Source organism: Pagrus pagrus (genome assembly GCF_965226575.1).
Source record: "Pagrus pagrus genome assembly, chromosome: 18".
Lineage (NCBI taxonomy): Eukaryota > Metazoa > Chordata > Actinopteri > Spariformes > Sparidae > Pagrus > Pagrus pagrus.
The window spans coordinates 12,775,238-12,790,095 of record NC_140202.1 but is presented as its reverse complement, the minus strand read 5'-3'; the positions used below and the strand labels follow the sequence as shown (position 1 = coordinate 12,790,095).

The following is a 14,858-nucleotide window of genomic DNA, read 5'->3' as shown; positions in this document are numbered from 1 at the left end:
AGTAATGAAAACACATTCAATGAATGTTGTAGAAGAGTGTTCAGTTCGTGTAACATACTGTTGTTTTTCTGTCTGGAGAACTGTGTTTTCCCAACATTAACATTGGCATGAAGCGTTACCACTGAAACGACCCTGATTGGTTAAACTATTGGTTATTCCCGCCCCTTCTTTGCTCCCATTGGTCGAGACCGTCTCGCTCTGACGTGCTCCGAACAACAAAAACACGTGTTTCTGGACATCCACACAGGACAAACGGGACAGTTCCCACTCATCCAAGCGGTATTTTGACGACACTCCTCCTGAGACTTCAACACTTAATAACAGTGACAGCAGATGTGTGGGAATGTATAGGACAACAGCAACAAGAGAGGAAACACCGGAGAGCACCTACTTGTTGACACCAACGACCTCGTCTTGTTTTTAAAACACAGCCAGAGCGCTTACAATGAAACCTCAGGACATTATCAAGGAGAAGACCAACGTGTGGATCTTTGGATATGGCTCCTTGGTGTGGAAACCAGGCTTTGCTTACAAGAGGAGCACAATCGGACACATTACAGGGTACAAGAGGCGCTTCTGGCATGGAGATGATTTTTATCGAGGCAACAAGGAAAAGGTGAGATTTGTGGCATCATCATTTTTTTTTCATTAATGTTAATTATGTTTTACTCTGAAGTGTAAAGCTGCCAGTGGATTTGCTGAGTAGTCATGTTCTCACTGTGTGTCCTTGCTCTCCACAGCCAGCCAGAGTGGTGACACTAGTGGAGGATCAGGAGGTAAGTGTTCCCAAGTGTATTTTGATACTGTACACAGCATGCAGCGCTCAAATGGGTTTCTACATCCCTACTATATCCATCCCACGAAGAAGAAGCACTCACAATAATTGTTACATCCAGTGATGCTGTGAGAAAAATAAAAACATGACCTTAGCCTGGACTTTATTCTTATATCATATAATTCACATCAGTTTGATACAACATGTCTACTATTACTGCTATCTACTATCAAGCCAAGATACTACAACTACTACAACTCTTTTCCAACCGTTGAACTTGACCTGGGAGTTTAAGGTTGTTACAATACCAGACTTTCAACTTGGTTGCTACAATTCTCTCTCTTCACCAAGGGCAAATGGAAAAGAAAGTCCTAGGCACACACATACGATGACTTGTTTTCTTTTTCTTTTTTTAAATTAACAATCAGAAAAAGTCAAGTCAAATGTGAATATCGTATCATTTTAAATGCAAAAGCATTCAAGTATTGATACTTTTGGACGACTTAGCGATATTATATTGTTATTGTGATATATGGTGTTAGCTTTTGGATATCATTATAGAGGGACTGTCTTTTCCTGTTTTTAAAAGCTCTATTACAGTAAAGTGACTTAGTCATTATATCCACATTACTGATGATTATTTAACAAAAAACTCATTGTGTCAATATTATATGAAGGCACCAAGTCTAGTCATCCCTACAATGTTGTTGAAGTATCCATATTGAAGTATTTGATCAAAAATATAATTTGAATCAGTCCTAGCATTTATGAAGTGCATATCACCCAAGCCTTCCTGGCTTTTAAGATTTTATCCTCATGGTTAGTGATTTATTCTACATAATTAAACCATGAAACATTTTCTATCAAGCTTAAAAGATGGTCAGACCCAAAAGTGTCCATGTCAAAAAGAAAAACTAGGTCTAATTTTTTTCTTTTCCAACTCTGATGTTGAAACTTTTTCTTCTGTTGACATTTACTTAAACTGTCCTAACTATTCCACTTGTTTTCCCCTCAGGCTTGCACATGGGGGGTGGCCTACGAGGTGACCGACGCCGAGGTAGAAGAGTCCCTCCAGTACCTGAACATGAGAGAGGTCATGCTGGGGGGTTACAGAACCAAGATGGTGGAGTTCATCCCGAAGGAGAAGGGTCAGGCTCCTCTGTCGGCCCTCGTCTACATCGCCACTTCGGACAACCCCATCTACCTCGGTCCGGCCTCGGACAAGGAGATCGCCGCCCAGATCGCCGCCTGCAGGGGCAACACGGGCCACAACAGTGAATACCTGGTGCGCCTGGCGGAGTTCATGAGGCTGTACTGTCCTGAGGTAGAGGATGAGCACCTCTTCTCTATTGAGGCGGCTCTTCTGAACATTTTCAGTGACTGTGGAGGGATCAAACCCTTAGACCAAACACCCCTACTGATGAGAGGTACATAAAAGACTACATACTGTAAGACACTCTGTATTATTAAGATTTTTATTTTTATGCTGGGTGAAAGGGAAATCTTGCAACACAATTTAAGGGTATTCGGTGCTTGAAAAAGCAATACCCTGTCTGACGTCAAGGAAAATATAATAACTGGTGACATTTCCTATTTTAAGCTAGTAACATAAGCTCACAGAGGGTTCCTCAGCACTCGACTTTGACCTTCTCACTTGACATTTTTGGACTATGAAGACGGAGAATTTATCTTACACACACTTAACTGTACAGTATACTGAGTAAAGATTCCAGGAGCATATGGTGCTTAAAAAAGCTCACGCCAAGAGATGATGACTTCTCTTGTTGAATGTTACACCTTTGTTGTAAAAGGATTTCAGAGATGATTGTATACTGTGTACATTTTTAAAATAAACATTTAAAATCTGCATAAAGAATATGTGTTTTTTTTTCTCTCTGAGTTTGAAGAAGTCACCTGTACATTTCTGCTTGCGGTTGAACGCTCGAGAGCATACAGACCTTGTCCCATGGCCCCTCATCACGTGGCCGAGGAATGTACAGCTGTGGCCTCCGACCTAAAGGAAATGCTGACTTTTCCTCGGGGAGCTGTTAACTGTACAGGCCGTGTAGCTTTTAGCTTTTTCTTTGCACTTTAACCATATTTTATACATGCTCATAGCAGCTCTGTGCAGTTCTTGAGACAGGATTTAATGAAAATACTACATGTCACAACCAGCCAGGCTATATAAACATTCTCTTTCATGATGCCCGGATCACCAGGGTCTCGGCGTAGTGGTGGGTCCATCTTTTAAAATTCCTGTTGAGCAGCCAAGCATTCCTAAAACACATAAAACTTTACTTTAAAATCTATTTTAGATCCCAAAGAAAACACATTTGTCAGGGTGAATTAAATGGAAATGCATCTAAAGTGATTCACAGCCATCTAGAGTATTCCATTTGATGTTATTGTAAGGCCATGCATTCAAAAATCTACATATTTCACTCTGTAGAGAAGTCTGAGAGGACATTTAGAGGTGCACTATGTAGTTTTAAGAATGCATTTTAATCAGAAGAGAAGGATCTTCATTGACTGATTTTTATATGCCTAAAAAATACTAAATAAACAAACTCATTTCGTTTTCATGACTGAATAAACTGAGTAAAAAAATGGACCTTAAAGAACTACACAATTTCATACTATATTTGGCGGACCCTGCCACCTTTCTTGCTTCAAACAGTCTTCTGGGGAACTTACTCTCCTCTGAGAACAGCTTGAGTTCGTATTAGTACCTCATTAACATTATAAATGTTAAAATTCTGAGTTTGAATTTCCTCTCTGAAAACTACATTAAAAAAATCAAGCCTATATCATGCGCTACTTGGCCAGTGTGATGTCCAGCTGTGCTGACGTTGCTTTCGAGTGCACACAGTCAGCTGTAGAGGAAAACACCCACCCTGGACGAGCTCCTCCTCTTACAGTATGGAGTGTAGAGCATATGGGGGCTTAGCTCGGGGGTGGGTGGGCAGATAGGGTTTCTTTGCCTGTCTGAGCTTCTGTCACGTGACCATAACATGTGCACATGCCACATGGCAGACTTTTTTTTTTTTTCTTTTTTCAGAGAAAGAAGTTCTATCCTTGAATAAACAAGCCAACACTTCAAGCTCCACATTTTTTCTGGAACGCAGCTCTACTTTCCAAGAAACCAGCCGAAACTAGGGCAAAGGTTTGAGCAGTGAAACGGAGAGCTAGGAACATGCAGTTCGCAAAGAGCTCACATGTACAGAAAGTAGACAAACAAAGGAATGGACTCCTGATATAGATCACGATAACCTGTCTTTACGTAGCCAAAGCACCGTGTCCAGTGGCTGTCCTTGTGATACATGGAAGAACTTTTTATTGCTCCTGCTGTTGCCAAATGACCACTGAAAAACAGAGTACACCAAGTTCACTGTGCTGTCTGAGACAGTGTTCTGTTGTCATTGAAACTAATAAGATCCAGACAGACAGCAATGAGTCAACAACAGACATGTTAGTTAGTGGCTTCCAACTGCAGGACATGGTATAATGTGCTACATGTAAACAAGTTTTAGCACATGTCGTTCGCGACAAGAATATCTGATGACTCAGGGAATCTGGCTGACTCTCAGTCTACACCCTAAATTTAATTGTGTTGTTGTTCTTTCTTGTAGAAGCTAGAACAGATAATCCGATGTGTGATTTACATCTTCATACAGACAATTATAAAGCTATGCAATCCAAATCAAGCCACTGCCAAGTCATTTTTCTGGGGCAGGTCAGGTCACAGGCTATGTCAGGTTAAGTCCTTAGTTAAGGCAAGTCAGGTCTCTAGATAAGTCACTTTTATCCCACCCAAGAGACTTACCTGCAGTATCCAGTCTTTGTAAAAAGATATGACAAGCTATTAGTACCTGTCTAATAATGATATTATTGGCCAATTTATCGAACCTGTTCAGAAATTATGACAATAGGTTCGTAAATAAAAGAATAAAAGAAATGAAAATAATAAAAAAATATTCTCTCTCCATCACATTTAAAGCAACATTATGTAGTAATTTATATTTTGTGCGATTTAGCGCCCCCAAAATAACTGTCATAAAAACAAATACCAGGTTTCTGTAACAATTTGTCAGATGTACTGTGGCGTTGTACACTAACTACATACAAAACTCAGCACGTCTTGACTCTGTCATGATGTCGGTAGAGCCCGCTGAGCCCGCTTCTGTTGCTAGCTCACCTGGCTCAGGTTCTGGTGCCCATTCCCGCCACCCAAGCAGAGTCAGCTCACAGAGCTAACTTGAAGAATATGTAGCAGTTACAGGTTGCTTTCAGGAAACTCCGTAAATCACAGAGAGCTGTGGCAGAGCAGCCAAAGGACATCAGAGGGAAAACCAGAAACCATTTTTTATGTAAAATACAAACCAGTTTCACCAAAATCAGTGATCGGTGGTGTTGTAACGCGGTACCAAAATGTTTCTATCCACTACCTGCACTTAGATAATGCAGAAAGAAGCGACAGGGAGGCAGAGTGGCTGAGACAGAGACACCATTTACCCTGTTACAAGTCACTGTGACGTTAAAATGATTTTGAAGCTGTTATCTGAAGGTGAAGGAGCTACATGTTGTTGCATTAAACAGTGGAATACTGACAGCCAGACCAAGAAAAACACTGAAAAACTAGAAACATGAAATGAACACAGATAAGTCATTCCAGTCATCATGCCTCAAGCCAAGTCACAAGTCATTTATTTCTGAGATCAAGTGGAGTCAACCTGTATGTCATCAAGACGGTGACTCGAGTCGACTCCAGTCCAAGACAAAATGACTGGACCGCACGGAAAACTACAGCTGCAAAAACGGATTTTCCGCTCTAGAAAGGCTGTGATAACATGTTTACGGGGGCGGATCTAGAATTTCTTAATCTATTTGCAGTTATGTTGCATTAGAGCATTATGATTTACAACTCACTCGGACACCTCTCACGAGAGACAGAATGATAAAGAAGAGTAAATCAATAAATGCCACTTACCACAGTTAGGGCTCTTTGGAGACATGCAGAGGGAACATGAAACCAGCACGTTAGAGGTTTCTTACTCACAAGAAGAAGTGCAAAACATGTCCATATGTCTGACTTTGAATGTTCACAGTGAATATACTATTAAACCACATCAAATCTCATATAAAAATCTTATTCTATTGACATAAGATTTAAATGTACCATTAGTATACATGGATGAACAGTGGTCCCTATCCACTTTGGGGCCCTAATCAATATTATTACCCTTCCTGAGGTCATGCACACTCCAGGAGAAGATGTCAGTTATTATCTTCTGAAGAGAGCGCACACTGATTATGAGGAACACGAACAAAGTGGAGATTGAGGTCATGTCCTAAGGTGGTGGCCTATCGCTTCTCACGATAGTGTTTCCAGAACCCCACAAAACACGCACTTCAGAGCTTGCACCTGCATGCTAATGTGCTCCTAGTCTGAACCCTGACCCTTGACCTTGGCTCGGTCAGTGCAGGGCTGAAGGTCACCCTGGAAGTGTGTTAAAGAGAAAGTGATTGGCCCGCTAATGGAGTCCATCCGCTTCAGAGCAGCAGCCCTCTCATATTGGGAGGTCAGCTCTCTCCGTGGAGGGGTCACCTCGACCCTCGCTTGGCTGCTGCCAGTGGACGTGAGTGCTTTCAGTCATGTAGGCCACTTCACCACAAGAGGAAGAGCGTCCATTAAAAAGGCACAAACAATGGCTAATGATTTGGCAGTAAACCAAATGCCTTCTTTTGAACCACTATCAATCAACAAAATAAACCTGAAACTAATGTTCCATATGTTTCGTAAAGAAGATTATTCCTGGATGATCAAACGACTGAGCTGGTTTGCGGTTTGGGCGTGAACTGCTGCTCATCATGTTTCGTGACGCAGGACACATAAACACGGTTCAGACTCATCCATCATTGTGCAATGATAAATACCATTCTTTAATCCATTCATCTTTGCCAGCGGTTGATGTAAAAATTGTTTCTTCTCATCCAAACAGAACATGACTCACACCCACTGGATGCTTTAATCCAATCTGCTGGGAGCAGGACACGGGACTGAACCAGGCTTGACAAAATTAAAGCTCCAGCCAGAGAGCTGCCTCCTGCTTCATTAGGCCGATCTATCCCTGAGGAATGGCACTTTTGCTGCTCTTAATTTCATTTCCCTAATCTCTTTTACACTCAAACACATCACAGCTGCCAGCGTCTGGCCGAGGGGTGTTTGGCCCTGAGGAGAAAAAGGCTGTGAGATCGTCTATAGGCTAACTGAACTCTTTATCTGTTCTAACTTAAAACACCAGACGTATTGCCAAATTGTACAAATGCCACTGGCACCTTAAAACAGTGGACGTTTTTTTATTTATTTTTTTTATTATGTTTTTGTTTCAGTTTTACGATGAATGAGGCATGAGAGAAGACTAAAACGTTTGTGAAAAGCATATTTGAGCTGACGGCGGTATGGGAGGAGAGGTAGCATTGTGCGCATATGCTTCCTGGTCTGCTTTGCAGGAATGCCAGGAAACATCTGAGTCGACTCAGTTAAGCAGCACAAACCTCTTTCACTTCTGCAGATGGCTCAGCACGAGCATCAGGTGCAAAGGTCTAAGTGCGTTGTTCAATGTAGTCCCGCTGCACTTTTGCAGATACATCAGCAACTGCCACAGTTATCACACATTTGGAAGCCAGACAAACCTCTTGTGGTGTGAACCTTGCGAAAGCAGAACAATCGGGTGAAGCAGGTGGGGGGTTTTCAGTGGCATCCAGTGCCAAGTATGGTGCCACAGTGACTTTTGGCAAACCACCTCTCACAGCTGAGGATGTGGCCTGTTTTTCCCTCCAGTAACATTCTGAAGTCCTATCTGTTATTTAATCAGTTTACTTTTTTTTTTGCTTTTCCTGTAAAACATATCCCAGCTGATCAGATAAATTTGAAGGAGGGAATTATGCTACGAGACACTGAGGGTGTTGATGCCGTGTGCAGTGATCACACTGTGCAGAGGGACAGGTGTCTGTTTTTGTAAAAACAACACACAGTGTTTGCATAGCAGTCTGTGCTACAGACCGATTGGGCAACTCAACAAAGATGTCTTGCATATAATGCTCTACTTACCTGAATGGCATGATGTCATCACATGGCAAAAACAAATTGATGCGCAATGTTTACCTCATAAGATCAGCACCAGAACTGTTTTGAAACGCAGGCAGCGGCTATGTATGTTCACCAGTGTGTCAACAAACTCTGTGGAAATATAGAGAGGTGTGGTGCTCCTGTGTAATTCTTTCTTTCCTAAAATTTTTCCATAAAGACTATTCATTTCACTCGAAGGTGAGTGCAGTCAAAAAAGGGCAAAGCGGATGTGTGTCTTGGTGGGATTATGGCCTTTAGTGGAAGTCATTCAGATGAGGCTCCAGCCCCCCCTGTTGGCAGATACCAGCTGTAACTGAACAACACCAAAACTTAGAGGTTAAAGTTTGATATGTGTGACCAAAATTTAACTATGTCCTTGGCTAATTGAGGAACAAAATATGACTGGCATCATCCTTTATGATAAACGCTCTGTCAATGTTTTCTTTACTTTAAATAATTAACTTAACGCGGTGTACCCAACCCTGCAGGGGTTTTCGAGGAGAAGTAAAAAGATCCTGTGAATTCTGAATACCTGGACTTTCTCACCTACTTTGACATTGGCCTTTAAAGACGGCCTTGACATTACGAGGTCCCTCCGCTCTCAGGTACTCTGACTCACTTTCTTAGCCTGAATCAAAAGGCCCTGGAGGTTTCCTGCCATTTTTCTCTGGAGTGTTTTCTCTCAAAGAACAGGAAAGGCAGCTCTGTTTCCCACACACTCGCAGAGCTTCAATATCAATGCCATTTTACGGCGCGACCACTACAGCACACAATCAAGCAGCTGCGGAGTCATTGTGAGAGCCTCGGAGGCTTTGTGTTGGAATATCACACTGAACCAATAATGCTGTTTTGTATTTTTTGAGGCAACATTATGATTGTAGCCGCTATTGGCTTGTATCACTGATTATAAGGTCAGTTCATGTTCTTTATACAAGATCTGTGTTCAGTCTTGAAAAAAATTTCATTCAGAGTAAGAAACCACACATATCTTTATCTATCTGGTCACTCCCTTTCTCTGGAACATTGTGTTATAATCTAGCAACCCAAGCATCTGCAATGAAAAGCCACTTATTCAACACCCTAGCCAAAAGCCAGCGTTGTATAACAATCCCCATCAACATATCCCTGAAGGCGTCCTTCTCTTGAAAGTGTTGACCACAAACAGGCTCCACAACAAATTTTCACTCCAACTCCAATTTTTCCAAAGCATGTAATGGCAAGTAATGACGCTTTGTGTTTGTTTGGAAAGTTCTCTCCCTTTGAAAAGATTGCGTTCTCATGTTAATCAGCCAATTGCGGCACAGCTTCCTGTTTAGAAAGATCCTAATCAGGCTCCACGAGAACATATGCTGCTGTGTGGATTGATGTGGAGCCAATTGCAACTAAAATAAGAAGAAAACACAGATGCTTCAAAGGCCAAAGGGTGAGACGCCTGGTGATATTGTCATCAGTTCCCTGTAACGCATCAGATCAAACATTCAGACATTGGGGGACTGATGTGAATTTGTATCAGGATGTGGATTTGTCATAACTTGAACGACTTCTAAAGGAAATCTCTTCACTTCCTGCGACATCTGGGATTTTCTGTGCGATTTCCAGCGAAGGATCAAATGACAAAACAAAATGTGTGTCATCACACCTGACCCAGATGGAAATTCACATCAGGATTCCCATGGAAATGTATTTACGTGTGTAAAGGTAGCAACCAGCATTCCAGACATGGGCAGTCATCATCTACACGTGATAATGGAAAAAAACACGAGTTCAGACTGGCCTATTTAAAGCAAGCAACATATATTGATATTTGTAGTCCTTGCGTGACAGGAACCAGTCGACACACCTGTCAGCTTAGGACAACCCTGTATGATAAATGGGGAGAACACACCTGCAGGTATGCATTGTATGTGCTGCAGAAAAATAATGAAATATTTCTCACTCAAACTTTGTTTTATGTCTATGTTTTATTTACCTCTGCTGTCAGCTGCACGCGACATGTTTGTTAACATTAAAGCAACGTTATGTAGAAGTTGGCATTCTGTGCAATTCGGCGCTTTGTGTTGAAAACTATGTAACTACAGAAATCTCATGTGAAATCAAAAAACTTGGCAGATATAAATTGTGTCCTACGATATCGCATTGCACGTAGTGAAAAGCTGGTTGAGAAAATGCATTTTCAGGGACTAAAATGTGTGTTGAATCAATCCATTGTATCAATTTAAAGGCATGTTCCCATGACAGTCATCAAGCGGATCGAGTGAAAGATACTTGTGTGACTGTTTAAGAGCCGGGCTACTGTATATCCCACGAGGCACAGGGGACAGACCCCCTGTGATGCTCTCTGGAGGGTAAAGTGGGATTAGTCCGCCGCTCCTGGACCCCTGCCAGGGTTTAATGGAGCAGGAGTAACTAAATTGACGGGGATGCTTGCTGGCCAACAAAAGCCCAAAAACACTTAGGCTTTACTTAAAAATTGGGACATGCTGACTTACCCTAAGCTGGTTCACATCCAAGCATTACAATGCTGGTTATAACATTAATTCAGATTAACTGCAAATGCACTGATCCAACAAAAAAAAAAGGCAAAGCATGTACATCCTGATTCACACGATCGCAGTGTATTCACAGACGTACTTTATGCTTTCCTGCAATAACTGGCTACAAGTCAAGAATGTGAACAACAGGGGTCAGATAGGAGGTAGGGCCGGGTGGGGGAGACCCACGGAGGTCTGAATTCCCATGAATCACTTGGTGCAGTGACCACAGGGTGCTAGAATTCTAGTTGACCTGGGAAGGGGGCTATATCCTCACACAAATAAACTGCAGAGATACTTGATAACTCTCTCACATGATATGCTTGGCGTTGAAGTGATATTGACTTACCATCCACCGAAAAAATGAACTTCCGTGGCCTGGCGTAATTTCCGAAAACTTCTGAAAACACAACAAGGTTGTGAGGGGGTGTTTATATGAACTCTTGACTCTTTTACAGCCACATTTGAAGGCAGTAGCTTGCCTCAGACCAAAATACGGTTAGCTCATCAACAAATGGATGGGTTTGTATGATTTCTGATACGTTTATAGTCATCGGAGGATAAATCCTCATGACTGGTGGTTCCCTGACTTTTCCTGTAGCATCTTAATGAAGTTATTATTGTGTGTTTTTAAAATGTCTTAACAACTATCAGTTGTTTTTTGATTAAATTCAGTATATACACATTTATGCTCCCCTCAGGATGTATTGTAGCAGTCATTGAATACATCATCGGGTAAATTTTTATTTTGATAGCATGCTATGTAATTGAACTACAAGAATGTGAGTTAGTTGCACGTTTAATGTAATATCTAGCCGCAGAACACGCCAAATGCATCAATAAAGGGGTTTAAACCTTAACTCTATGCCCCAAGGTCAAGCCATCAAGGAGCAAAAAACATGTTAATCCACCACAGTCTATGCTTTGTGTCAAATTCAGACAAGCAGGTCAGCACCTTTGACACCAAGCTGCAAACACCATCACAGAGATTATGACCGATATATGTATGGAAAGTGACAACGTGTCCCAGCCGTGACCCTAAAGTCACACCTAGGAACTAAAGAAGGAGAGGGCAAGGGTTTCCATTATGTGAGGTCCCAGTGATGGAGGCACCCATCCTCCTCTAATCCCCACCACTTAAGAGCCTTGGCGATATCTACTTAAAGAGACATTATGCAGGAAATGTTATGCAAATGGCTTGTTTATCACTTCATCTCCGTGTCAGCCACTTGTTTTTTGTGGCTAGTCTGCAGCGTGCCACGCTTATCTCTGGCTTAGGGAGCAGCATAATCTTTTAACACCTATCTGGCAGATATCTCTATTGTTGTCAGATTTGATATGCGACGGGAACCCGAGTCAGTCTCAGTGTTTTCTTTTCAGCAACCAGAGCAGTACTTCAGGGCCACGTAAGGGGCATTTGAGTTCATCTTATAGTATACATTTGCATGAATTCACACGAGTCATTGAGTCAACAGAAGTGGGATGAATTTTGAAGTGTGCTGTGCACATACTGGGGGCCCTCTCTAAGCTGCACACATTGAGACACCCTTACTAAGCAGATTACCTCCACAAATCTGTGTCAGGATACATTTCTGCATGTCTAGTCATGCAAACAGAGAGAGAGCGTGAGAATGCAGACACAAAGCATGTTTACAGTATCAGATATGCATCCAAACTGACTACCTCTCAGCTGCTGCTTAAAGACATCAGTGCGCTGCTGACATCTGCTGCACAACTTAAGGTACATCGCAAAAAAAGTCCTGCAAACACAAAATGCCTGTATTTACATTTGTGCATTAAAGAGCAGCTCACTGGTCGACCTGTGATGATAAAAGTGGCCGTTAGCAGGAAAACGAATCTTTGGATGTGGAGATATTTAAAGACCGTTTCCTGTGTTTGACGTTTACCTTGGATTAAGGAACAGCATTGTGACTCACAGCTGCCAGAGGTGCAGCATGGGAGCCGAGCTGGCAACATGACGTGTGTCAGTGGGGTGGGGGGGTGGGGACCAGATGTTGTCGTCCGACCATGGGGAATAAACTCTATCAGTCACACTGCAGGTGGTGGGAAAAAGGGGGAGAGAAAGGGAGAAGAGAACGAGTGAGCGAGAAACAACGGCAAACAGGAAGCAGAGACCTTACAACACAATGCTTGCAGAGTTTCCTGCAGGCTCAGACAGATAAGGAACAACACTTTGTTTAAAGCTGTATTTTCACCCCCAAACGTTTCCCGATCTCTAAAACCACATCTTACAATGCTGGTGCAATTCTTCTGCACCACAGCTGTGATAATGTGCTGCAGAAAATGTGGATTTGAGTTCTTGAAACTGAAAAAAGAAGTGAAACCCTTACGTCTCAAGACAACATAACCTGCAAGTGAGTCTGATTGAATTAAAAAACAGCAATTATCATTACAACCACTGCTATTCTTGCCATTATGACACTATAGGCCTGCGTCATGAGGTCAGAGGCCAGACACAAGAATAGCTGTGTGATGAGGATCTGAAGGCTCGCTCATAAACATCGTCACCTGCACATTTCCTGTCTTCACAAAATCATACATCCTACAGCTGTGCACCAGATGCACTTCAATGCAAAAGATGAAAAAAAAAATACAAGGTCGAGGTGTTGGAATTTCGGTCAGTGTAGGTATTTTGGTGTCTTTTGATGTTGAGCAGAGAGTGGGCGTCCAAGTCTCAGGTCTGTCTTCAGCACGGCATCATTGCGATGATAATTTGGTGATTTCATGCGCACATACAAATCAAATGCACGGTGGATATTTGGAGCATCAAAAAATAATGTCGATCAACGCAAATAAAAAGGGTGAATAGACATTCTCCAGAAAGTAGTCACGTTAAAAACCTGGATGTGAAGTACACAAGTCCTTTTTTTCCATTTTCTGCTACTTTATACTTTTTCTCCACTACAAGTCAGAGGCAGATGTTGTACTTTTTACTACACTACATGTGTACTGTGGCTCGGGCAACACTTGAAGACACCTTGGCTTGCTCAGTCGTTCTCCTGAATGCACATATATTTTATATAATCTACTCCTATCAGATATTTTGTCATCTGAGATATCTGTTTACTCTGTTATTTTGCTCTATTGCATGCCTATCTGGAAGAGGGATCTTGGCTCTGTGGCTCTCCCTGAGGTTTCTTCCACTGTCTATCCATGATTATCAGCTATATAAATAAAATTGACTTGACTAGTCACTGGTTATTTCACAGATTTAGTCTAACAATTCAAAACACCAAATAAATAAGAAATAAATCGTGTAAAATTGTAGATTAAGGAAAAACCTATTAACCCTCAAAGGGATGTACACATGCAGATAAACTATTTAAAGTAGTTAAACCACCTTAGACATTAATTTATTTTAATGTTAACCTGGGGGTGTTAATCTTCAGTAAATATGAACCCAGTCACCCTGAAAGAGACAGGATGAAACATGGAACATGAAGTTTCTGCTATAAACTGCAGCTGGTGACAGTCTAACAATGCCACCTCAGCTGTGGCCTTTGCCCCTTTCACATGGGAGAATAAAGCTGCCTGTGAGCGCTTTCACAAAATTTAATTTATAGACCGAACAACAGGAAAAGGTGGCAAACAAGTCGGGGGGAAATTAAAAAACTTATCTGGGAAGAAAAAGTTGCCGTGCTGACAGTTGAGCGAATGAATGATTGAAACCAAAAGCACAGAGGCCACTGTGCACTATACATGCATACGCTCATTATGTGTCTGACTAACCGGGAATACTCCACATCTTGTAGCATGTAGACAGGTTGGGAGATGAAACGTGTCATGTCACAAAGAGGGAAGTGAGAAGCAGCATCTGGATGAAGCACCAAGGGGAGACTCCAACATGTAAAATCTGATCCTGGAGCAACACCTCCCTCTAGGGACCAACTATGGCATGACAATTATTGGTAAATTCATGAACTGAACTGTGAGGCGCACAAGCATTTTTTAACATGGTACAGTGGCCTGAAAATAATATTGTCTCATGTAACATATTACACAAAATACGTTTTTAAAGAATATTTTTGCATAATAATAATAAATCTATTACAGTAGGAGTTGTCTACCCGAGACCATAAATGATAGATGGTACTTTATATAGTCACTGTACCTTCTTTCTCATTATCAGTCAGCGGATCTTTACCAGTGGCCAGGCTCCTCTTTGTGGGAGTGACTATGTTAATCTACATCAAATGGAAACAGTCAAAGTGTTGGCGCATCTTCTGATTGGCTGCCTTTGTTCTTTCAAACCGAGGTGTCCTCTCCCCTTTATTGGCCCCAACTGACCTCCCTGTGGGAGAGGACATCTTTTACAGTAATGCCGCTGTTGCTGCTGCTGCTGCTGCATGGACTTTGGAGCTGCTGGCATAATGATGGAGTCATAATCTGAGGAAAAGCAAAG

General features: G+C 41.9%; 1 protein-coding gene across 1 annotated transcript; it reads left to right on the top strand.

Annotated features, from left to right (window-relative positions):
• The first annotated feature begins 245 nt into the window (after nt 1–245).
• LOC311273773 (glutathione-specific gamma-glutamylcyclotransferase 1-like) lies at nt 246–2,638 on the top strand. The gene is made up of 3 exons (XM_084380986.1): nt 246–616; nt 741–776; nt 1,791–2,638. The coding sequence occupies exons 1-3, from the start codon at nt 446–448 to the stop codon at nt 2,208–2,210; spliced, it is 627 nt and encodes a 208-aa protein (XP_084237112.1). The 5' UTR covers nt 246–445; the 3' UTR covers nt 2,211–2,638.
• Nucleotides 2,639–14,858: the final 12,220 nt, after the last annotated feature.